At 38.3% G+C, this 26,965-nt stretch overlaps 1 protein-coding gene across 1 annotated transcript in view; it reads left to right on the top strand.

The window, feature by feature from the left end:
• The first annotated feature begins 1,638 nt into the window (after positions 1 to 1,638).
• The window catches only part of LOC138932597 (uncharacterized), a 28,037-nt gene continuing 2,710 nt past the window's right edge, over positions 1,639 to 26,965 (top strand). The window contains exons 1-4 of the mRNA XM_070294579.1: positions 1,639 to 2,495; positions 6,191 to 6,289; positions 12,425 to 13,086; positions 13,536 to 13,812. Coding sequence (XP_070150680.1) covers positions 2,291 to 2,495; positions 6,191 to 6,289; positions 12,425 to 13,086; positions 13,536 to 13,812 — 1,243 coding nt within the window. The 5' untranslated portion in view covers positions 1,639 to 2,290. The remainder of the gene's footprint in view (positions 2,496 to 6,190; positions 6,290 to 12,424; positions 13,087 to 13,535; positions 13,813 to 26,965) is intronic.

Raw genomic sequence — 26,965 nt, 5'->3', positions numbered from 1 at the left:
CGCTCGATGATATTTCGCAATCATTATCACGATAGATAAGCGTACAAAAAATGGAAACGCATAATCTTGTCTCTTATCGAGCCGAAAGATCGTAGGTAGGAGAAACGAAATAATTTAATCGATATGATTAATGCATTGAAGGATTTTTCATTCGGTTTATATTCGGCGTTTTGTATGCGCACAATATTAAATGTGCAAAAAAAAGATGACAGATGCAATGACACGACGAATATTTCTGACGGCAAAAAATTAAGCCTATTGCACAGAGTACCTTATCGGGATATCCGAGGTGTGCACCGAAAATTCTGGATTATCAGACGGAAGTCACGTCAGTTCGCTGTTTCGGCAAGCGATTAAACGTTAAAACTGTTTGACGCTTGATAAACTTTATTGCTGCCCGATATCGTGTCGGATTTATCCTTTTAGAGCGTATCGTAAAAGATTTTCGACGTTCTTATATCGAGCATATAAATTCACTTTTCTGAAAGTTAAGATTATAGTAAATTTATATTTATATAAGAGAGAAAAAAAAATCTGTTATAAGAAATTTTAATCAAAATTGAATATCTCTAACATTTCCAAACTCGCAATTTAAATCCATCCTGACAAGTTGCCAGATTATAAGAAATTATGTAAAATTTATGCTTTTCTCTCTCTACATAAATTAATTACTATCGTATTGCACAAAATATTAGATTCTATCATGCTTCACATATACATATTAATTCTCCGAAGTTTATTTATCCCTCTTTCTCTCAAATCTTTATCTTCCTCAAACCGATATCATCTAAGAGCACAATTCTCCGAAAGAGCGATAGACGTGATGTTGAAACTTCTCAACTACAAGCGCGCAAGAAGATTTCATCTCCTTCGAAATCTCATCTCCCAAGAAATATCGAGGATCACCCTCGCGGCTATAAAAGCGCAACCTCTCGCTTCTCGTTGCCTAAATTTTCCAAGTTCGCTCTTTGCATCCAGCATCCACCTTTACGATGAATGTTGAAGGACGAGCGCCTTACGCGCACGTACGTTCAAGTGTGCGAGGGCAGCAAGCAAATATCAATCAGTGGAGTCAAGAGTGAAATCAGGGTGGCCGAGTGGTTCCACATAATGCTGCAACCGGAGGTGAGAGAACGTAGCGTGCAACGTGTATCTCTCGTGTTCGGTGGCCGTGCAATTCGGGCGCAACGCGCGCGCGAATCCAGTAAGCGCGCCTAACCGGAGATACACGCGTAAATACACACGAATGTAAAGAACCCCATCAGGAACCCCTCGCGCGGCTTCGGAGCAGCGACTCCCGGTAGCGTTCGGTAGCGTAGCTACCCCACTCGCTTTCATGGATCGACCATTTTCAGCGTGTTGGTTTGTACGCGCACCATCGGTATACGAGAATGATTCGGTGTGTGTGGGTGTATTTGTGTGTGAATGAGGGAGGAACTGAGAGGGCGTGCCCGGGGGCGGAGTCCGGGACCAAAATCTTGATGTGCATCGGACATTTGTGTGCGAGTGTTCTCCCTCTCCGTATGGACTGCGACAATATGTGTGTTGTTCGTGTAGCTCTGTCCGTCTCTTTCCGTCTTTATATCCGCCGCTCTCGCGGCCGTCATCGCATGGGAGTCTCTCCACTATCAGACCCGTTAACAGCAGTCGGCGTCGAGGCACCCGCTCTAACGGCTAACGTCTCTCACATCCCCGGGCTTCAGCCGATGCTCCGCCGTTCTCGACCTGTCCCATCCGGCCGATGGACTGCGCGGAAATCAGTGTCGCTCACAACCGGAAGCTGCGTCTCCCGTGCCACACGTATTTACTGTCGCGAAGTCGGTAGGAGCTATCCTACAAGGATCCATCTACGTGTTGATAAATCGCGAACGGTTTCGAGTGCCCGCGAAAGACGTAGACGAAAAAAACTCTTAGTGTTTGTGCCGAATACGTTATTATGAGATTGACGTTGATAATTCTTGAAAGTATGAAATTCGCGAACAGATAGTTCTGAGAAAGAATTGCTGTTTAAAAGGAGAATTTTCTTTTCTAAAAAATCACCGAACAAACGGTGATAACAATTATCATCTCTAAAAACGCGCACTATTCTCCTGGAGAACTCGTAGAGACGGATTCGCCGACGGTCTCGAAAGGACTTTTCGATTAGTTACGTTGAAGAGATTAAACAATACTGTGTATGTTTATTTATTGCTGAGGAAACGTAAGAATCATCAGCGTGGTGGAAGAGAATGCGAATGTCGCGTGTAGTGAGGCGAAAGTTATAAGAAAGTGAACGGACTCGAGGTCCAGGATGATGGAAGTGCAGCAGCAACACTCGCCTGTCGGGGTGGGTCCGCTAGACTTTTCGAGACGAGGGGTTGCCGAGGCATCGGCGTTTCGAGTTGTCAAGCCCAAGCAACCGGCTTCGTCGCTAGTGCATCAACAACCGTTGCCGCCGGAGACCAACAACAACGAAAATCTTCAGGAAAATCCGCAGATTCCAATCGATAGTGAAGGTAAGGTTTTTTTGAATGATTCGTTGAGTTTAAAATATTAGCGATTGCGATAATTATGCTGCAATAACATAAGATATTATCTTTCATCGCAATTTTAAAAAACTATTACGATTAATATTTTTATAATCAAAAGACAAGAGTCGAGCAATTTTTTCTTTAATTATACTAATTTTATCACGAAAGATAATTTAACGTAACAAAATGTGATACTGATACAATATATAAAAAGAATTTTAAGTTAGATAAACTATTAAAAAAAAAAAAAAAAAAAAAAAGTTTTGATATCTATTTTTACATAAATTTCTGTCAAAAAAATAAAGAAAAGAATTGACTTTTAGAATTAATTGTCTATCTTTTATTCAGTTACACTCGCGTAACTATAAACAGTGCATTATGGCAATTGAAAAGCCAGTGCCATCAATTATTCTAACCGGAACACCCCCGCAAACCAATCAAGCTCGGAAACGCGATACATACTGACAACATTCCCCGCGGAGGAAACCTATATTCAAAATAACCAGCCGAAATACATATCGCGCTCAAGCCTTTGACGTTTTCAATCGTCTCGCTGATACCCTGGACAGTCACCCTTTTCCGTGCCTATCATCCCCCGCCTGTCATCGTCCTATCCATTATCTGCCTATTACCCCTGCAATGTGGCGTTTACGCGATAGCTCGCGTCGACATCTGAGCTTGTGCCACGCACCCGCGTGTGAATCGCACGCAGTTTCGGAACGAGTGGCGCACGCACGGACACACGCGCTTGCAGGTGCGTACGTAGGGGCCGTCGTTGTGCACAACGTCGTTCTGTTCAACAGGTGAGAGGGGATAGTTGGTATTAGACGGCTGGCTATACCCTAATATCCCACTACTAATCGCGGTAACAAGGCTAAACGCAATAATATTGAGCTACGGGCGTCGAGCTAAACGGTTTAAGCGATAATTGCCAGGTGATAGGCAGCACGTCGAGAGGGTTGACTGCTCTTCCGACGCACTTAGCGTATCCGTTTACTATGAAGCTTAGAAGAATGCGAGCTTATTTAAATATAGAATATATCTATTTAAATATATATTTATATATTTGTTCGAAAATTATTGCTAGTTGTTTCCCTTGATTGCACGAGAATTTAGATTTATACCTCGCATGACATTTTTAACAGAGCAACTTTAAAAAAAAGATACGAAAGAATCAATATGAAAATATTGTATTAAATCTATGTATTCGTGTAAATTTATATATTTATTTATTGAAAAATAACATTTTTTTTATATACCAATTTTTTTTTTAATTCAATTTCATAATGTATATTTTTTTCAATACATCATGTATCCTATTTATTTCTTGTTTTGTATTTTATCACGCGGAAATTTTTCAACGCAAATAGCTATTGGCTCAAGACGATTTTCTCGATTGTAAAAGATCCTCTGGATTCTTTAAATCCGCCAATCGACCCAAGATGTTTTCGTTGGTGATTTCCGACGACAAATAATCACGCTGGTTTTATAAATTTATGACGGGACGATAGCGCGCGAAACAGGCTACGCAGGATAAGCGTCGCACGAACAAACGGCCCGATATCGCCGATGCTCTCGCTGGCTGACAAACATGCGTTACCTGCATTGTGTATACACGCGTATCAATATTATTACACTCGACCACATCTTATCTCAAGCGCCTGCTATATAGGAAAATATGATTTATTTCTGATAATCCTGCGAGAATGAAATAGCCTTTGCGGCGTGAAGCATCTAATCTTTTCATGCTATCTCAGATTATCCCAGTCGGTCATATATTGCCTGGATTACGGATTTCTGTCGTTTTTTTTTTTTTTTTTTTTTTTTTTTTTTTTTTTTTTTTTTTTTGTCGATTCTTGGTATAACTGATCGTCATCGATCGATTGATCTTTCCGATTATCAAGAGTTACTCGGGAAAAAAATGATTATTTTACAAATATTTATTATAACTAAATACAAAAATATTTTTATATAGTGTGTGCGCGCGCTCTCAACTTTTATTATCAAAACGTGCCTTTTTATCTTTGTAAAATTAATTTTTTATCTTATTTTTATTACATTTTATATTTGATGTAGAAAGAATTGTGTTATCAATTATTAATTATATTTTCTAGTTCTAAAATATATAAGATTTTTTAGCTTTAATGCTTTTAATTATATAAAATTATAATTACAACTCATATATATTAATTTAAAGTTAGACACTTGCAATTTATATATAATCAAGATGCAAACATTCATTATTATCATAATAAATGTTTCTGGCACTGGTAAAAATTTTATTCTACAGTTTACTTTCAATTAATAGAATTTTTATATCTATTCAATAGTGAAATAAAGTGACGTTGAGTGACACATACGATATTGATATAAAAGAAGATAAATCTGATTTAGTACGATTGAATTGAATGATTAGATAGGTTCTCGATCACGCTCATCATAAAGCTCGGATTTCATATTTTATTGCACTTATGTAAAAATATGGATTATAACATGATCATTTGTCGGTCGAGTCGTAATTTTCCTTGATTGACGTAATTAATTTCTCATTGCTATAGTTGTGTACGTGTAACGATTTCTTTGTTTTTATACTCTTGTAATATCGGAAATTGCCAATTTCTCTTTAAAATATTAAACAACAAATATAATAATATTTATATATTTTTTAGCCATGTTAATAATACAAGGATAACGAATATATAAAAATTATAAACTAGATGTAATTAAAACATCGATTTTATCAATTTGTCGATTTATCAATAGATCTTGTGTATGTGTGTCGGTTGCAATAAATTTATATCCAATTGCGATTACTTATCAATTATCCATGAGAAAGTTACTCCGTCTACAAATGAGTTAGATTTATTATGAATTTTGTAATAGAGTAATATAATTGCGTCAATATTAATTAGATATTACGCATAGCTCTTCGCATTCCTTACGACGGGCAAAGGACAAGGATTTAGTTTCTTTAATTAATCATCAGAACGGCGAATTGGTGTGAAGTCAGAACTTTGATGCTCCACCAGAACGATCAAAGAAACCAACCAGGATGAATGGCGAACGTTCGGGGATAGGAATGCAGGTTTCGGGGAGAAAGAGAGCGAGTAATGGCCGGGGCAAGGTTGATAAATAGAGGAGGGTTTCTCCTCCTTTCTAATAAAGACGCTCTTGTCGAGGGGTTGATCTTTCCTACGAGCTAGGAATACTAAATTTGTCAAGACTTGAGACGTCGCTGCAGCGTGGTTGGCGAAGTAACGATGCATAAACGATCGGGAAAAATACGCGATTGTTTCGACGTTTGAATCACTATTTTCTTATATCGGGGATTATCCTATTGTCTCTCTCAGAGATATCCAACTATAATAAATCTAGACGTAATATTCGACGATGCTTATATATAACATTTAACATTTTTTTATTTTAATACAAGAGAGAAAGCGAAAATTTATTCATTTAATTTTTAAAAAATATATCTAATAGAAATTTTTAATTTTCCTCTGTTATTGATAAATCTATAAAATAATAATCAATATTTTACTGTAATGAAAGAGTATCTCTACATTTATTTAATTAATTGTTTTTAATATAAGTCAAAATTAATTATTTATTTATTGTAACTATTTTAATAATATTATTAAATTATGGCATTATTAAATTATTGGCATTATTCCTTTCAGGAGGATGCAACGTTCGTTTAATGTTCCCTAGATTGTGGGCACCTTTCGGAAATACTACGGAGATTACGAACCTGCCACCTTTACCAAAAAGTCACTCAGGTATGTCTCCTATGACAAGCTAATAATTTACTTTGTCAACGAATTGTGTCTTAAATAGAATTAAAAATTGCGAGACAGTAAAAAATTTTCGACGTTGAACTTAAATGCATCTTTGCGCTCTTGATTTTTGGCACTTAATATCAGAAAAAAGAGAATGTACTTTTCTATGTAAAATGTCTTTTAAGTAAATATGTAATATGAAAAAATTACGTAAATCCCAACGAAAGCCTTTCTAAATTATTTCTCTTTTATAAAAAATATGACAGATATATATAAATATAATTTTTATAGAAATGATGCAGATAATTAAATCTAAAATCTCTAAATACAAATAATTAAAATATTTTATATATATATATATAAATGTAATTAAGTAATTATTTAAAAATATCTCAAAATAAAAAATTTAGAGAATATTTTTTACATACATTCTATTACATAATGATATGAAAGAAATCACTATTGCAAAGATATCATAATTAATATTATATTTATATAACAATTAAATAGATTAAATAAATTAAATAAATTATAAATTGCTGTCACTGGATGTCTTTCTGAATATCTTCTACTTTCTTTATCCTTCGATGATGTTTTATTGCACTCACATGACACTCACTTGCAGACATCGTTAATTATGATCGCGCACGTACTAATCACAAAATACATAATATTAATGATCGCTCTTTGCATTGCGTTTGACATTAATCGCGCACAACGTGTATTTTTTATTATTTTGCGGTTTGGAGAACAATGTGAAAACGATTACGATTCCGCTTACTGCAACAATATTACTTCTATAACTAAAGCAATACATTTATATATAAATAACAAATAATGATAAATATCTATAGAATACATTATTTGAAAATATTCCATCGCTTTGCCGACAACATTGGTGACTAAATTTTGCTCGACTAAATCATATATTACATACTATGCTTTTAACAGAATTGTTACTCGTTAACTATAATAGAAAAATCATAAAGAATGATCCAATTCGGTATCTCTTAATGTTTCTCGCGTTTAGAAAAGTAATGTTGGGATTGTTATCTGTTCGCTTGAGTATCACGATGCGAATAACAAGGCCAGGACATGTATGTAAATAACAAAGTGTTGTACGTTCTCTTTTCCTCCAAAACAGAACAAAAGCCCAACAGTTTTTGCTTTAACACACTAGGAAACAAACTCATGTAAATGTAAAATATATATATTCTATTTTTTTAATTTCAAATTAATTATTAATAAACGGCGTATGATGGCTTATTTTAATCATTTACGATTCTGCGATTTGTGAATTACTGCGTGTTTTCAATTCGAATATAATGGGTAAATTACATCTTAATTAAATCTAAATGGACGAAAATTTAAGAAGTAAAACAAAATAGAATAATAAATCGCATAAGTTTACTTTGCGTTACGAATTAAATATTTTGTGATAAGAAATTAATTATATATATTTATATTATTATATTGAAATTTATTACATACTAATTTTTATTGTTCATTACTTTTTCTCGATGGGATGACTAGGATAGGATTACGAATTTTTTTTTTTTTACATATGTCAAGTTTCAAATGTTTTGGGAAGCTGTACTTATCGTATTTCAGAATTGCAATCATCTCATATATTTTTCATTCACGGTTGCTCATTAATCCTCCTCTCCGAAAGGTGCAGACGCGCGGGTGTAGCGCCGACCTTTCGCCTCGATGGCTTCCTCCTCAGCCCGGATGACGGCGAGTTTTTATTTGCCGATCATTAAGAACGACCGGTCATTGTCGACAAGATTGGGATAAATGGTAGCACGCGTCATACCGCGAACGGACATGGGCCTTTCTGACTCCTACCGGCCCAATTGGAGCGGATTAGAAGCGCGGGGTGCACAGGGATTCGGGCCGTCGGCCCCTTTGTCGGCTCGTACCTACCCTGAATTAGTAACGTCTTGTCATGTTAAACGCCCGTGCATACTCTCTTCCTACTCCTTCTGTGACCGCGCGCGCGTGCACGTGGCCATTCATTTGCCTCGTTCATTCTCGAACATGATAAGATCGGTCGCGATACTTTTATCGTCGCATTTCCACTGCCACTGCTTCGCCGAAGATTTACGTCGCGCAAATATAATGCTCGTTGAGCAATATCGTATTGTTATTTACATCGATTATCACTGCTATATCTTTGCATTGTATAAAAGATGCGGAAGATTATATCAGAAAATCACTAAAGCTATTTTAAGATGAGAAAGTGGAAATAAACTCCGTGATTTATCATTATTGGAGTCTCGCGATGATGAATTTACAATCTTTAGCAAATCTTGAATTGATGAAAGATCTTTATATTTTCCGTACGAAAATTGCTATCAGTCTTTTTCATCTTCATTTTACTCTAAAATAAAAAATAATCAAAATTTCAAATGTAAAATAAATAATAAAAATTATTAAAAATTATAATAAATGGAAAGAAATGTATTCTTTATATCTGTACTTTATCTTCATTCCATCTAAGAAAGTTAAAATATTTTCTTGAATTATATATTTTTCATAGGTCTACCCTGATATCGTCTCTCGTGATGGATTTAACTTTTAATAGCTTATGATGCGCGTTAGCGCATTCATAGGTTGGATGAAAAATCCGTTTTTGAAAACCCACATCGTCCTGTCACTCGTGTCTATTGACGCCGATTATACGTCAAAGATCGCGCATATTTCTTTCCATGAATTAGCAGCACGGAAGAAGTTTAAAGTGTGTAACGGCTTTAATAGCGGCAGATCGCTACGCAGTAAACGAGTGACGGACGACAGAAGATTAAAGTTGGCCGTTAACTCGATCTAATTGTCCTCCCGGTTTGGCCTTCCTTTATTAATCCACGTCCGCAACCATCTTCGGCATCGTCGTCATCCCCTTGTCACGGAATCGACCGATTTGTCGCAAAAAATTCTTATAAATTGATGTCACATCGATCGAATTTATATACATAAAAATATTGATCATAGATGCAAATAAAGATTTAATTTTTAATGTGTTTTTTTACAAGTAAAGTGTTTATATATTATGTTTTTAATATTTATAATAATTGTTACAACTATATTTTTTTAAATATCCTATATCTATAATTATTTTAAATTTTTCTAAAGAGAAAGAAAGAGAGATTACATTTATAATAAATTATTATAATGTTAAAGAAACGCTAGAAAATAAAATTATTTTATTTAATTTTGTATATATACAATTATAATCAAATAATTTGTAATTTTAATCTGCTTTATGATTTACTTCGAAGTATATTATTTTAGACACGAAAATACGCAGTTATGTAATATTTAATAAACAACAAATATTGCATCCCACACGTACATTATTAATTTTTTATACGATATACTCTCTGAAAACTTTATCCCATAAGCAACTCGAAGCACTTTACGCAAATATGATAGCTACGACGCGCATCATGGTGCCGTGACAAAAACGACTCCGAAGTCGATTCAAAAAGTTTCATTCACCGTATCGAGCCTGCAAGCGACTATGGACCACGTGAGATGTATCTCGATGCAACGTCACGTGTTCGCACGCATGCCACAAGCATGCAGATCCACGTCAAACTCAGACCAAAGTTAACCCATCTGCCGGACGGTCGCGAACCGTTTTTCTCGCCAGTTTGCACCACCAGTTTTTAACCCCATTCCAGTCGCACCCAGACGCAGCATTTGCGTAAGCAGTTCTTTCTATCACGCTACGAATCACATCTGTTTGAACTTCCTCCTTCTTTTTGCTCGTTCTTGTCTCGAGCTTCCTTTATCTTTCTTGCGATGACGCGAGAATTAAGCGACAAAATCGTTTTCGTAATTGTAAATAAAAGGCAACTCTAACTATAATTAGCTTTCTACTATTAACAATGAATTAAAAAAAAATTTTTTTTCGCAATATATTTTTGTCTCCAAATCTATTTTCAGTACACATATAGTTAATGAAGCAGATTTCTAAAAAAAAATAGCTAATTCAATCATGTTAAAATGAAACAAGATACACGTAATTAAGGTACTTACGCAAATCCTAAATATTTAGACATGGTTTCAAATATACATTACGTATACATTATGGAAAAATGTCGGCTGTAACGTTTGTAATTTCATTAGCTTCTTACGTCTGCCTTTGTGTTTTTGACCGGTGTAATAAAGCACCTATCTGTCTTCTCGGACGAATCCCCGCAGGCGCAAAGCGCTTTTCTCATTACATTAGGCCACTCTGACTCGAGTCGTATTTTGATTCGATTGCAAAGCCACCATGAGACACGATAATAATCGACCCCAACGAGACGGGGCTCGCGTAGAGCTTTAAATGCGATTAACCGACACCGGTGCATCATACGAGCCGGCACGTGACCGCGTGTCGCGCGTACGGATTATAAATATAATATACTGGTTGTGTGCTGTGTGTGGAGACGCACAATATGAGTGATCCGACGTCGAAATTGCCCTGCATCGGGGAAGGGGCCGTGAAATAGATCCTGAGTCTGCCCTTCCTTCTCGCGTAGCAAGACGCGTTGTACGCGTGCCCGATTTTCGATCCACCCGGCGCCATAAATCACATTGATCTAAACGCATCGTGATTATTAAAAATGTCACAAATAGTTTCGGAATAAAATTCGACTTCATATCGTATCGATTCCACTCATCTTACTCTGCTTAAAGTATGAATTTTACAAAGATAATTTATTACATTTCTTCTTGATTTTAAAGAATATACTTTCAATTGTATATATATGTATAATAATATATATAAAATGTGTTATTGCATTTCATGCTAGAAAGTTATTAATGTTCATTACAATTCATAATGCAAATATTGATTCTTTTTAAAACATTTATGGTATAGGTATAGATAATGTTATTCGAAATAATGCAAACGATAAATGAGGCGCATATTCTGCATATTGCTAATCATATCTTGGAATCGAATCTAGATATCTCTCAAATTTCTCGTCAAATTTATGTCAGGAAACAGATAACAGGAAACGCTAAATAAATATATTCCGCGCGCTTAATCTAACAAATACATATCACAATTGATGATTGAATCGTGTTTCGTTTGAAACGGTCGACAGATAAAATGACGCGACGTACAAATCAAAGCTGTTTCGGAAATCATCGATTCGATAATTAGAGAGTACAGTAAATTCCGATTGACACGCGATACCGAAATTGGGATACCCGATGCAATTTGCAACGTCATATCATACACATGTACACATTGTAAAAAACATTAATTAATATTTCAATAATAATACGAGCTTAATCTCTCCTCGTTATAAATTAACTACCTACTATGGGTTAGAGTTGTAATTATGTGACATATTATCTAGTATAGACAATCACATTAACAATTGGCAAATATTGTAGAAATGTTAAAATTTCGAGATATTCTACGACTATTATACCACAAAAGGCTTATTTAAAATTTTATTAGGCACATTTTCCATTGCCTTTTATCGTCCAAGCATGATTTTCATCATCATATCAAAGAATTAATCGCATATATACACGATTTATGATACTACGTCGTATAAAAAATTCCAAAAGAACGCGCGAAAAATTTGATTAAAGACACTGCTTCACGTAACGTCGCGGAGATACGTTTCGCCTCGGCACTTCACTATTCGATTCTCTCTTTGCGATGTCTCGTTAGCGCAACATGAGATCCTGTCATGACCTCTCGTGCCCTGTTCGTCCCTTAAACACCCTTGCGCCCGCACGCTAAGAAAAAGAGGTCCGGTACGTGACTCAAATCTTATTCCAGCTGGGTCCTTCCGCCAAAAGAAACTGTATTTACCCGTGGCTTTCCTTTTTCGGATTCCCTGCATCTAGCGTCCCACATGTACCTTATACGTGACGTAGTCACCGTCCGTCCAGGCATTGGCCATCCTGGTCATCGTGTGACTAGTATATGAACTCTGGTTTATCGATTACGGAATGTCTATATCTGCTCAAAGGTGCGAAATCCATAAACGCGATATGATCGCCGATTTGTTTTTGCACGATTAAACTTAATATTGATTCTTCAATTCGTACAAATCAATGAACAAGAGTATAACTCGATATACTAATATAATTAATTATCATTATAAACGGTATATTTTTCAGAACGGCTATCGTTCGGAGTAGGTCGTCTGGTGGGCTCTCCAGCGACGAGGAGTCCCTCGCCATCGCAATCTCCCTGTCCGGATTCACCTCCACCCGAGCACCGGGACGCTGAGGTGGACGTCGATGTCGGTGAGGAGGAAGTCGACGTGGACGTCGAGGAGGTCGGCGACGACGATGACCACGAAGGCACCTCGAGTCCTCCGCGATCGTCGTCGACACCATCACCGTCGCCCATCAGCGTCGCGACGTCACCCGTCTCGCATCCGCCGAAGAAATCTGGCGATAGTTTCAGCGTGTCGGCTCTCCTGAGGCCAGACCCACCCTCCGCTCACCTGCAGAACGCGTCTCCGCATCGAGAAACCGCTTCCATGGGCGCTCATCCGCCACCACCTGGCTCGTCTATTCTATATCCGCCGTTGCATCTTCAGGGCGGCCTCTTGCCGCCTCATCCGCATCATCCCCTCTCGTACCTGCATCCTCAACTGTTGCCGCATCATCTTCTGCCGCCGCACCTGCACCCGCTGCTACGCGGCGTTCATCCTGGTCATCCGGGACTGCATTCGACTCACACGGCGCACGGTCTACATCATCCCCATCCGCTCGGCGATGTCTACAGCTGCGTCAAGTGCGACAAGATGTTCAGCACGCCGCATGGGCTCGAGGTATGTATGCGGTTTTTTTTTCTACCACACTCAAGACTGTACAAGTTGTTTGGATTTATTTCTGATTTGCGATCCTCGATGACGTTTGTCCGCGTACATTTCAATTACTTTATCGCCGCGATAAATAATTATTTTTGTTTTAATAGTTTTTATTTTTACGTTTATATAATATCTTTATATAAAAAAATATCATGTGATTTTATAATGTAAGACGTTACCTTTATATATATATATATATATATATATATATATATATATATATATATATATATATATATACATATATATGCACGCCGACTTTTTCTCTCATGGAAATAATTGTTACTTAACACATGTAATTTTTTATTTTTGAAATAATATTCCGCTTTGGCGTTCTACACATTTATGTTTTGTACATAATTTTTTATATATATTTTTTTAATATTTAAAGACATCAATTTTTGGCGTAGGTGCACGCGAGGCGATCACACAACGGTAAACGGCCATTCGCTTGCGAGTTGTGCAACAAAACCTTCGGCCACGAGATCAGTCTTACACAGCACAGGGCCGTACACTCGGCGGAGAAGGTATTCGAGTGCAAGCAATGCGGTAAAGCCTTCAAGAGATCCAGCACGCTCAGCACTCACCTTCTAATCCACTCGGACACGAGACCGTATCCCTGCCAGTTCTGCGGCAAGCGATTCCATCAGAAGAGCGACATGAAGAAGCACACCTACATACACACTGGTGAGTAAGCTACGAATCCATGGTTTTGAAAGACAGCGAAAGTTGAGAAGATTTATTTCTCGCGATTAACTAATATCTATTTTATTAATATCTATTCTAATATCTATAATATTTTATCTATTTATTAATATCTATCTTATGTAACTAATAGAAAATATTTAGCAAACTCAAAATTAATATTAATGATTATTGAATATTATATATTAATTATCATCGATTAAAAATATATTCTATGAAAATGAGCGCGCGTTAACGGATTTTAATTTTATAAACAATTTCAACGTAAATTTGTATCTATTATAGATTTCTAATAAAACTTTGTTACACATCAGTTACACATAAACATGATTATAAACTATACGTTTAGTCCGACGATATTCTTACACTTTGCTCTATTTAATCGAATGGGAAATGCTAAAGTTGCTCGGATAGATTTTGCTTGGTACGCAATTATCTCACATTCGGACAGCTCGCCAACTTTCGGACTTTATACGAAAATCGTGCTCGTGATTCCGATGGGTATCGTTATCGAAGGGATGTGAGGGATCAATTAGTCCGGCAAGTTCGTGCGATAAATAATGCAGTCAACCGTCTGGACCGAGTCCTTGCGAGAGGATCCAGTTGAATACGGCACATGTGGCCAATGCATTTCGGGAATGTTCGAGTCCCACATTGCGAATTTCGCTCGGTAATAATCGTAATGTCTTTCGGGGTGCTTCCCTATCCCCTGTCTCTCTCCTGTATTTAGCTTTCTCGTCCTTTGCTCCCACGATTTGGGGTGGTATCATGGCCTTCCCAATCTTGGAATGGAACTTGCTGTGACGCAACGTGGAGTCTGTGCAAGACACACGAGCGGATAATTTTGTCTCATAAAGTGGGCATTTCGACTACTGATTGTCTCGGGAATGATAAAAGTCTTTCTCTTCCCGGTTAAAATAGAAATAATTATTATAGAATCTATTATTTAATTCTGTGATAAAATTTTTCTTAGATATTTAATATATTCATTTGACAATTGTCAAGATTTATATATTAATATTTATAAATATTATAAATTATTTACATCTTGAACATTATATTATAATAATCTTGTTAAAATCCCATTTTCATCTCAAGAGCAATTTTAATTATTATCAATGGCAGGCGTAATCCTCGTCAACAGTCTTTGTCATTTTTATATCTGTGCGATGCGTGTTTATCTTCGACAGCACGTATCAATGTCGTACGCATCGAAGTTCTACGTGCGATTGAGAAGCTCGGGGGGAAAAAAGTCGGGAAACTCGCGAGGCGATAGTGGCGGCAGGACACTTGACACTTCGGTGTCTCTGGGCTGATGGAGCGGATTCTTGAAGGAGCAGGTTTCTAGAGGGTAGAGAGCGACGAAGGAGAGAGTAGGAGCCTGTTGGAGGGTTCTAGTCGAGGCTCTGGGTTTTGTATCGTCTCCATGGCAACCCCTCCCGAAGTCTTATCAAATTATCACCTTGTCCTCCCTCACGCCACTTCATCCTGCCGTCACTCCGAGATCCTCCGCCTCCACGACGTTCGTTCTATGACCCCTCAAAACAGCCGGAGGAATGGCCGGCAATGTAAGAGAATATACAAAGCGATGGTCACTCCCGTGAATTTTTCTAACAACCGACAGGGATCGACCATTTTATGGATCTCCTTGTGTCGCACGCACTTGTGTCCACCTACACGCACTGTTGCGTTTCACGCGGAGGGTCGCCATGAAACATTTAATTTATTATTCAGGAGTATGAAAAATTCAGAAGCGCCATGAGAGCGCCGACCAATGATGTTCATGGTCTGTTCACGGTAATTGTGCCTGAAAACGAAGAAGAGTCCGGTTCTTTTCTTCGTAGGAATTCTTTAGTTTTGGGAAATAATCGTCTCTTCTGTGATGAAATGGGTAGAAAGTTTATGTATTTCATATATCTTTTAAACATTTTTTATTCAGTAAAAGTGTCTTTCGCGATTTGTAAATTCAAAGCTATAATTTTTCATCACGCTTTTGCATAACAATAATTATTAAAGATATTTTAATTATTTTTATCATTACAGTTTCAATTATAATAATATTTGGATTTAAATTAACTAATTTTCAATGCAATATTTTTTTATCACAAAATTTCGCTGAAAATCTATTTCATCGATTCTTTGATAAGTCACATACCTCTGGTAACTTGTATACGCTCACTAGATCGATTCGACTGTTTTTACCCTTGGCGCGATAGCACTTTCTCTTTGCTTTTTTTTTTATCATGCGCACGTACAAATCTCGTTGCTCCCACGACCTCGAACGACGAGTCGGCTGCGTGCGTACGTGTGCCAAGGGTGTTCTGGGACTTTGTTGCTAATGATAATCAGTCCTTTCTCTCTCTTTCCAACCCCCCCCCCCCGCCCCTACGGCCGACTGCCTACGTACCCCACGTACCGAGCACAGGCCATGTGCAATAAGGGTGCGGCACCGTCGGATTCCCCGGGGAAAACGGCGTGGCGTAACGTAAAATCATTATTAGGTAGGTAGGTAGGTAGGTGGTTGCTGGTGCACACGAGGGGTGGAAAGAGAAACGGGTGGTTCAGGCAAGCGGGGTGGTTCGGAGCGCCGCCACCGCTCACGGGGGTTGAGAATAAGAGCTCTGCAAATATTGTTCGTGCGCGAGCCGGCAACCCGGAATAGGCTACGAGGGGTCGGAACGTTACTTCGCGTTATCTTCGCAGTTAGGCGAACGTTTTCGGGGGACGGCGGTGGAACGCAATGAAAGGGGGGGGGGGAGAGGCGCGACGAGTCAAGTGCACGGTGGTTGCAAGGGGTTGACGAGCGAAGTGACAGACTGGTAAGTGGTCACACGAGCCTCTTCGATGAGAAAACACCGACAGAATGTCTTTGAGAGGGACGGCAGAATTATTTCGGAGCTTTATGGGGTGGACTGGCGGGTGATGAGTTTCGATAGCATCAACGATTTCATGAGAAACGTGCTGCCCGTTCTGATAAATCGTAGTAATATTACTCGAATGTATTACATCGTATCGTATATTAAAAAAAAAATAGTTTTATATATTTATTTTTTCTTGATAAAAATAATAATTATATATAGGATTTTTAATGTATTGGTTTAATTAGCTAAATGTCTATTCTTTCTAAGATCATATCATTCTCAGCATTTTGAGCTGAAAATAAATTCACCGATCCCCGATTTGTCTCGGTGCCGACATGTGATTACGGAGGAACATTATCGATCAAAATCATCGTCCCTCTGTCATCAGAATGATCAACTTGCAGTGTGTACGCGATCTTATCTATACACGCGTGATCGTGCCCTTTATGTTTTCACAATAAACACAACCTGTCCGCGCTGTTGGTGCAAAGTAAAGTCGGATGGATCGAAGCCAAGAGCGGGATGGGGAGGAACGAGTGCATTCTGTGTACTTTCCGATCTTTTCATTGAATGTTTCTATTTCGGTCGCACGTTCGGTGACGTTTGTGTGACGTCTGTTGCAAATGGGCAATTTTTTTTTGACGAGTGGAATCATGATTGATCATCTTCTCATCTCAACGCATTTATTTATATTTAGCATTATTTATCTAAATATTGAGAATTTCTTCCAAATAATTATTATTATTAAATAATTTAAAAAATTATAATTTAGGCCACATTGCATAAAAAAAGAACATATTTTTCATAAAATTGGAACAAATAAATAAATTGTATAATTAAAAATTACGTTTACATTTTTACGTTACGTAAAAAAATATACATCTAATATACGTCATACCCATCAAATAATATCCATATACAATACGTATTATCGCGAAGAAAATTAAAGCTTTATGACACTCCGTAATACGATATCCATTAAAACACTCGCAATAACTGGAACAATTAATTGGAATCGTCGAGGTCATCCATTACTTTATCGTGCTATGACGTTGGTTACGCATAAATATAATTGCAACAAAACTCTGGCGCACATTTGTCTTTTATATAATACTACTAGTCATAATTTTTGGTGAATGATTGAATTTTTTTCGCAAAGTTAAATTGACATATAACTAAAGCATCTTATCTATTATTTCTATTATCTTATCTATTATTTTTTTCTTATTACAAACTCTATGATTCTCTCTAAAAAGAAATTGTCTCGACATGTAATATACACAATTTTATACATAATTTCGTACATATTCCGAAACATATTACACCTGCGTGATTATTTATATGCAGGACTCTATTGTGGGGGAAAAAAAAATATTCGGAAAATATCGCTAACGCATTAATATACCCGCGTAATTTTCAATAAATACACATATACCGCGTTCGTAACACCATTAATAATTACCTCAGGCCGCAGGCACGAGCGCGCGCCGTCCTCGCCCTTTTCGAATTATGAACTCAGTTGCGGCTACGACGTACGCGGATACCTGGTCGAACGCGTTTCCCTCGGGGTCGCCTCGAGGGTGCGGTTATCGTATACTCGCGGAGATACAACCTGTACGGGCACCTTTGCGGTCACATTCATAGTGCGGACTCCATCCACGACATCCTTCTCTTTTACTCTCTCTCTCTCTCTCTCTCCTTTCCAGATGGGGCTATTAGAGGTTTCCGGCTGACTTGGCGCCCCAAGCATCGGGGGCGCCGCAACATCCCTCTAAGCTGTTTAAACTTCGCGACATGGTCGGAGGGCCGTCTGCCTCCCGCCCTTCAGCCCCTTTGTGCAAGGGACCTCAGTTCGGTCTTTCTTGTCTTTCGGTCTCTCTCTCTCTCTCTTTCTCTCTTTCTCTCTGCCGTCTTTACGGCTCGTTAGCGCGTCACGACGCATTGTCGTGTCCCCGCATATCGAATTTACCACATGCGGTAAAAACTGTATTTACACGGCGCGTAGGATTGGCACGTTAGTTGTGAAGCAACTGTTAGTCGCGCAATTGTATCGTTGTTTGCGATTCTTAAAGAATGTTTTCCGGCTTAGGGTGCGAATTAATTGGATCCTATTATTTAGGGCAGTTTTCGAGCCTCTTATCGTTAGGCGTGGTCAGCTTTCTTGATTTGGAAGGGGACAGTACGTACATATCTTAAATTAAAAGGCTAGGAAAATTTATGGAGTACTTAATCAAGTCACGATGATAAAGGATAATTAATTAAATTAAAAGAGAGAATAGCTATACTTTAATATCCTTTTTAACGAACTTAACATATTTATGATATTTTTATTTTACTTATATGCCACAACAAGAGCAATATGTTTGATCACAAACGCTGTGTACGCCTGTTATCTCTAACATAAGCTCGCGTTCGTAAGATTTTAGCGGTGACGAAGACCTCGTCATCGGGGAACGATAAATGCGCGCCCCCTTAGATAAGGCGCCGACGTCGACGAGCAGAGCGTGATGCTGTATTTAATGTCGCGCTCGGTGAGAGGGAAACGCGGCGCGCGAGCAACCGATACCGTATTAAACATGCAAATTCGCCGGTATAACGTTCCACGGGACCGAGGTGTCATCCATATAGCGTTCGTCGAGTGGCGCGGAGCGCGATGTTCATAGTGGAGCGGCATGATTAAATTTCCAGGGATATCGACATGCCGGGAGCACGTCAACCTATCCCCTCCCTCCCCTGGTCGCTCCTGCCACTCGTTCGTTCGCCACTTCCATTCGTCCCACTCCAACCCCCTTTTACCACCCGATACATATATCTCACCGTCACCGTTCACCTGCTTCCCCCGCGTCCCTAAACCCCACGAAAACCATCACCACCCCCCCCCTTTTTCTCTCCTCGGCCTATCCGCGGAACCACCCACTCGAACAAAACCAACCCGAGCGCGGGTGGTTGAAATTAACTGCACCCGGAGCGCGCAGCAGCATCGACTCTCTCCCCGACTCGTCACTGACACTTGAGGCCGCGCGTATACTAGTCGGGATGAGTTTGATATGCCGTGTACGAGGAGAGGAAAGGGGATGCGAGCGCACGATGTTCACCGGCGATCAGGGGCTCGGTCTCGTTAGTTATCGTTATTTATTGTGAGAGCGTTGTGTGTTGCGAGCTGGTTGCGGCAGCAGACGCAGCCGATGCAATCAATTTGTTTTAACGTTATCCCGAATACAACGGCTGCATCATACTTTAAAGTTGTGTGAGTTTAGCCGCGTCATTGGCGTCAGAGTATCGTTTGCGGTTTCGCGTTACAGGAATAATGATATTAAATATTGCAGATTTAAAGAGAGAAAAAAAAATATAAGATATTATTATTTTATTTAAAAAATCTAGCTCTTGCAGCAAATCGTAAATGTTGTTGCACCAACTAGTATTTTTCCTCACATTGCTATCGCTTTGTGGTAGTTGAAACACAATTGCTTTTGTATCAATGGGTCATTTATTAATAAACTATGTAGGCGGAGAGGAGGAAACACAAGGGATAAAGACGAAGCAGTTTCGAGACACAATTGGCAATTAAGTCACGCGTACATGAGCGATGTGGTAAGACGAGTCTTAGTGCGTATGGCACAGATCGGATTTGTCACGATTCCTAATGTTGATCGACGCTCTAATAATTTAATAGCCATACATCCGCCATGATCGTCCGGGAAGATTATTATCGCGGATCCCTGCGGTATACCTAAAGCACTAAGGAGCTAACGGACTTAGTCCTAGTATCGTGTTTCCTTCTTCATTCCCTTCATTCTTGTTGCCCGACCACCCCTGCCGAAATTATTGTTCCGAAACGCCATTCGCTGTCGATTTATGATTGAATTATGCAACGATAGAATTAGGCGTAATCATAGATAATTCATAGATAATTTGACGAAATTTCTAAATATTTTAAATGTTATGAACATTAATAATTGTACGAATTATATTTAATACACTAAAAATCATGTAACAATCTAATCTTAATCGGATAAATTCGGATTGCAAAAATTTACTCGCTTGAAATTAGCAAATGTAAAATCAGTTCAATTCAAAGGTACAATTCAAATATCCTTGCAGAAGATACACGTGCAATATTTATTATTTCATGAATGCGCAAGCGGGTAGCTTGTAGACAATCGTTTTTTCGATGCGGCATCCGGCAGTTAAAACGCCTCGGGTGTATGCATATAGACGTGTCGCGTTTTACATTCGCTGGATATTATTGTCTATATCGCTTATGACCTTAGCCGAAAGCTATTGTGAAAATTCGTGAAATGAAAAATATTAGGCGCAATGGGGTGATGTGCCCTGTGTAAAACTTTCTATATCGATGTTATTATACATAAGCAAATGCGCTTATTTATAATAGGGCGAATTACAATTTCAATATTATAATGTTAAATTATAATATCGTAATTGTAAAGAGGGAGTTTTTCGAGTTGTGATATTCTATGAATTGATTTATTATTTTCGATAATTAGTTTGTAAAAATTAAACTTGATATATTACTCACCGAGATTTATTTATAAATCGGTGCACACATTGAGATTGCTTGTAATCGACATCTTTTTGCGATTGATCGTTTCACCTACCTTTGCACTGAGGGATTCCCGTGTTTCGCCGGGATGGGGCGTAAAATCATGGCTGACGTGGGCGTAAACTGGTAAACACAAACGTGACTCAGTACGAAATTGGAGACCAGTAACGGCCGCTTGTAAATCGTTATATCTGTATATAGCGAACAAGATCGTATTGGTGTTCGCGTTTTTTATTTTTTATTTTGTGCGACAACAAAATATGCAGCGTATTGGGAATTCGTCGAAAGTAAATTTTTTTCCAGCTTCGTTTTTCGCTAGATATCGTTAACAAATTAGTACGGTTATATCTGCTTGTAATATTGATTTAATTATTCATATTTAATTATCCAAATATAACAAAAATTTAGTAAAATAATAGTTTAATTTCATAATTTTATAGTCTTGTTATAGAAGCATTATAAAGTTTCTCTTCGTAACTCGTTTCGTAGAATCTCGAAATTGCTTAATAAATTTAATTTTTTAAATTTCTATTAATAGAAATTATGTTATTTGGTTTTTCTACAGATTCGTATACATATCGCATTTCAATTTTCCATCCAAGATTCGAATTTTTTTTTAAAAAGAGAGGATTTATATTGTTTCTCTATCAATAAGTGAGAGAAATATGAAAAACTAAGCAATACCTTTAAAAAGAATATCAGAAATACATATGTAATGTCAGTTCTCAAATCATGTCCTTCTAATATTTTTTGTCGGTCCATTACTGAGACATACACCGTACTATGAAGCAATAGTCTGATTGATATCCTCGGGTAATCCTTGTACGAGCTTTGAAGATACGGAAGAAAATCCATGCTGTCCTCGATATGAAATATGAGATGTGGCGCGCTCTTTTTCGATTCCATCCTCCCGCTTTCGTCTCTTGCGAGGATTTCAGTTAGAGGGTAGAGACGCCCCAAGAGGCTCGGAACGTGGTCGATGAAGACGAGAAGAAATCAATGCCTCGGCCAGCGTCCGGTTCACCTTCTTCATACTACAATCCTTTTTCCGATACTCTTTTTCTCTATCCGTTCCTTTCTTTCTATACTTTAGTTTTTGTCTTTTCCGTGCACTTTCTATCCCTTTTACTCGAATTATTAATTCTCCACTTTCTAAATTTCAAGAAGAGTATTAGTTCATAAACAATATTTGAGCAATTAAAAAACTTATTTTTATCATTAAAATTTTGATATTGTGTATAACATTTCAAAAAATATATGTATCTTTATATTTTGCTTCAGAAATTTAATAAAATATTTAAAGATATAATTATTGTATCTCTATTTTTTATCATTTATAAATATATTTTTAATTAAAAATTGAAAATACTTAAAAAATATCAGGATATATTTATGCAACTTTTCTTTTGAAACATAGTTAACGTGTTATTCGTTAATGTAACTCCCGATCAGAACATTCGCGATCTAAATATTAACGTGCACACATTAATAGCTAATTAAATCAATGAGCATTGAAGTATTTGTAAGGCTTAATATACATAAATCCAGATTGCTGGATCAAGACGCTTTTCAACAAAGTCGTCGTAATGGCAGCTCAGCACGTAGCTTTATCGAGTGAGTCGATCAAAATGCCGTCTCGGTTTCCCGTTCTCAAGAGTAAGTTCGCTCGCAAGAGGGATGTGCGAAGGGAATGGCCGTACTTGCGGCACTCGCGAGGGACGAGCGTGCGAGCGACGGGGCGGTAGAATTAGCGGAGACGAAGCACCCTCGCTCGCGTAAGATTTCCGGGAGTTTAATATAGTTTTAGGGGCGTCGGCCGACAGCCCCGAGGGGTGTAATGGCGTCTTAAACCTCAGGGGCTCTCAGCCACGAATCTCCTCGACCTTAGTCAGCCCCAAGCTCGGCCTCAGCTCGCCAATTCTTCGCTGTTAAAAATTCGCGAGCGTCGAATCTCAACTACCGCCGCAGGTTAAATCTTTGATCTCACCGCTACTCGAGGGCCACGTGTACGTGCGCGGCGGAGAATGCATCTCGTGTGCATTTAGATCGAAACCCCGGTGCACTTCTCGCATAAGGGATAAGGACGGATAAGGTACGCTCCGACGGTGCTTGATTTTTATGAGCGCGTAAATTCCACGAGAAACGCTCGGTTTTTTTTTTTCAACACACACCAGTATGCTTTTCTTTTGAAAATCCCTCTATTCTCAGCGAATTCATTCCCACAATTCACAATCCACCATTACCAATCTCATATTGAAAATTGACGTGTTATAAAAAACAATATGTATTATAAAAACTAGGTTATCGTAATACAAAATTGTCAAATATGTGATAATCATTTCAATACATATAAAATTTGAATAATTATATTTAAAAATACTATTATAATAATAGAAATCTGATATTATATTATCGAATATCAGAAAGAGAGAGAGAGAGAGAAAGAGAGAAAGAGAGAGCTCTTAATATCATTCTAATGTTTTATTTTTTGCATCAAGTTTTTACCTATTAAATCTCGATTAACTTGTTAATTGTGTATGCGTGTGTGCTGACAGAATTTTTAAATAGATCTTATATAATTACTAATTTATATTATGCAATTTTATGGATACGAACACAATTTTCTTCTTTATTTATGCATAAAACCAAGAAATTTTGAAAGATTTAGGAAATTTATGTTCCACAAATTGCTATAATATCGCACATACATACACACACACACACACACACATATAATCGATTATGAAATTTATGTATTATAACTGATAAATTTTTTATGATACACATATTCAAAAAATTAAAATCCATTTTAACATTCCTCTCACGAGTATATATGATCACGTTCTGCTTCCGCCGACAATTTTCTTTATTTTTCTCTTTGCTTATTTCCTTCTTTCGGAAATTCTTTCGTTCACGCTCATAGTTGGAATGTCAGATCTCATATTTGAAATATTATTGATCATCGATCATCCTTCCGGTCACGATTCTGAAGCTGCATTACCTTGTTTATTCCTTTGCAAGAAAGTATTGGCATCCATAAATTTTGCGAACAAGTAAAATTAATCTGTATAAAATCAGATAAAATGTTTACTCGAGAAAGATTAACTATTAAAATGATCCATCAATAATCAATAATAATATTTGCAATGTTTAATCCTGTTACATGGGATAATATATTATCTCGGTAACGCGTCGATACCAACGAATTTATTAATACGGTTATTTTGAGACAGACAATTCCATCGAAGAAATAAACCCGACGGATCTAACAGAGTTCTGACGGCTCTTGATTTTTACGAGCGCGTAAATTTCCGATGGCTCCTTTTCTTTTTGCCCTGTCTTTCTCTTCTTTACTTCGTTTCCGAGAAACGAGAATCCCAGTAGACCCGGCGTCCCATTTCTACACATTATCGTCCTTCTTCTTTTCCTTCTTTCTCTCCCAACCTCTTAATCCTTCGTTTTCTCAAGAAAATGATATTTTAAAGTGCCACCCTCTCTCTCGCTTTCTGTCTTTCTCTCTTTCTCTCTCTCTCTCTCTCTCTCTCTCTCTCTCTCTCTCTCTCTCTCTCTCTTTCTGTCGCGAATAAATGTGGAATCTAATATTCTCCCGGCTACTAAAAATGCAGCAATTTACGCTAGTTATATCAACAATATAAAGAGACAAAACTAGTGGCATTATCACTGAATAGCAAACTGTAATGAGTATACCATTGAATAAAATACAACGCGCGCGCGCGCGAATGCTATAAGTAGAAGCTATCTCAAAACTCCCGAAAATTAATAACAAATTCTTTTTCGAGTATAAAGTCGATCTTTTTCACAGAAAATTTGAAGGAAACTACTTTCGTCAAATCTCTACACTTTAGGATAAAATTTTATTTTTTATTTATTTTATTAAATACGCAACAAATGTATTCGCAAAATCTGTTTACGAATCAGTCGTGTGTGAAAGATTTGTATCGACAGCGAGAGACTTTGGATTTTCGGATAGTCTGGCAGAAACGATATTCCGTAACCATGGCAAAGTCGTTGCGATATAGACGCGAAACGGGCAACCTCGGTGCGAGCTCTCGGACGGTTCTTGATTTTACGAGCTCATAAATTTTAAACGGCCGCCCTGCGCTCTCTCTGAGTCCCGTTCTGGCTTCCACCGGCGCTTAACTCCGCGAAAATTCTATCCGTTTCGTCCCACCCCTTGGGTCCGCGGAGAACTCTGTGGAATTTCATCGAGCGGCGGACTACGTCGGATTCCTACAATACCCCTCTTTCTCCTCCCCTCCCCTCCCCTCCCCTCCCCCCTCACCCCATGAAAGCGCGTCTTTAACTCCGAATCCGCGCGTGAATCTTGATCCGAAGGGTAAGCGCAACTATGCGGCTGATATTCGCATAAAATGACTACTACGAAAGCGTTGTGCGCGAACTTGATAGATTACGTAAAAATGAATAATGTTTCTGTTAATTTAGTATATAAAAATGACCAAAAATAGTTACATTATCCATAATATGTCATGCAATAAATTAATATATATATATATATATATATATATATATATATATATATATATATATATATATATATATAGTATTAATATAATGGAGTAAAAACTTTTTTCTATTATATAATTTAGATTTTGTTCCATTTATTTTTCTTTATTTATGACTCTCTAGAAAAAAAGATTATTGGAGAAACTCTTGTGTTTTGTAAAAAAGATAAAAGAAAAGATTTGAATAAAATAAAATATTAGTTGAAGTAGAAAACGTAAACCAAACTTAATATGTTAGTTTACCTGTTTACACGTGAAATGCAAATGTGAAAATTGTCAAATGCGAAATTGTATAAAGAATTCTAAACTGTAAATAATCAATAATTGTATTACTTTGCGTTGATTCGGCTATTTCGAGGAAGATACTACATTTCCGTGGATACGGAATCGGCACGTCCGATCTCGAGAAAACCCCCGGAAAAGTACAGCCGATATTTTTTCCTGGATAGGAAATCAAGATCGCGGACCGGGTATAATCGCGAGGGCGATCGACGGCCCCGTCGTATCGGCGGGGCGAGATTGAAGGCTCGGCTAACGAGTTGTTTATGGATCCACCCTCCGCCCGATCGTCGTGCCGATGCCGGGAGGATGAGGGTGTACATACGTGTGTACCGGTTGCTCGGCTAGACGTATGGACGTACCGGGGAGTCCATTAACGGGCCCTCCGTTACCTGCCGGCGGCGTAGTTCGCATCGTCGTCGTGCCACCACCACCCCTCAGCAGCAGACAGCCTTTCTCTCTCTCTCTCTCTCTCTCTCTCTCTCTCTCTCTAACTACCCTCAGCAGCAGCCGGGTTATCCCGCCGGTAGTCATGGTAACACGGGGGTTGGAGCCGCCCCTGGCCACCAATCAGAGCTCGCGGCCAGGATGAGAGAAACGAGCGGCGACCCTTCCAACCAAGTATTCTCCCCTCGCCCCTGAGAGACAACGAACCCCTAGAGCGGCGCACATAGGCACCCCTTTCCACTATTCGCTCTTCTCTCCGTCTGTCTCGCTCGCTGCCTTTTCTCGCCGCCGGGGTGGCTGAGATTCTCGCTTGGGAGGAAATCTTAACCGGGCGTGCCCCGCATCGCTGATGCCACCTACACCCGTCTTGCGAGATGGCTAGCCTTGCGTGCCTTCCATCCTCTTTTCCCCCTATGGTTTCTCCTTTTGCCCGAGGAGAGTCT

The sequence above is a fragment of the Polyergus mexicanus genome, unplaced genomic scaffold (genome assembly GCF_030449975.1).
Source record: "Polyergus mexicanus isolate NDT 795.1 unplaced genomic scaffold, iyPolMexi1.0 SCAF_4, whole genome shotgun sequence".
Lineage (NCBI taxonomy): Eukaryota > Metazoa > Arthropoda > Insecta > Hymenoptera > Formicidae > Polyergus > Polyergus mexicanus.
Note: the sequence above shows the minus strand (reverse complement) of the source record. Positions and strands in the feature narration are given on the sequence as shown.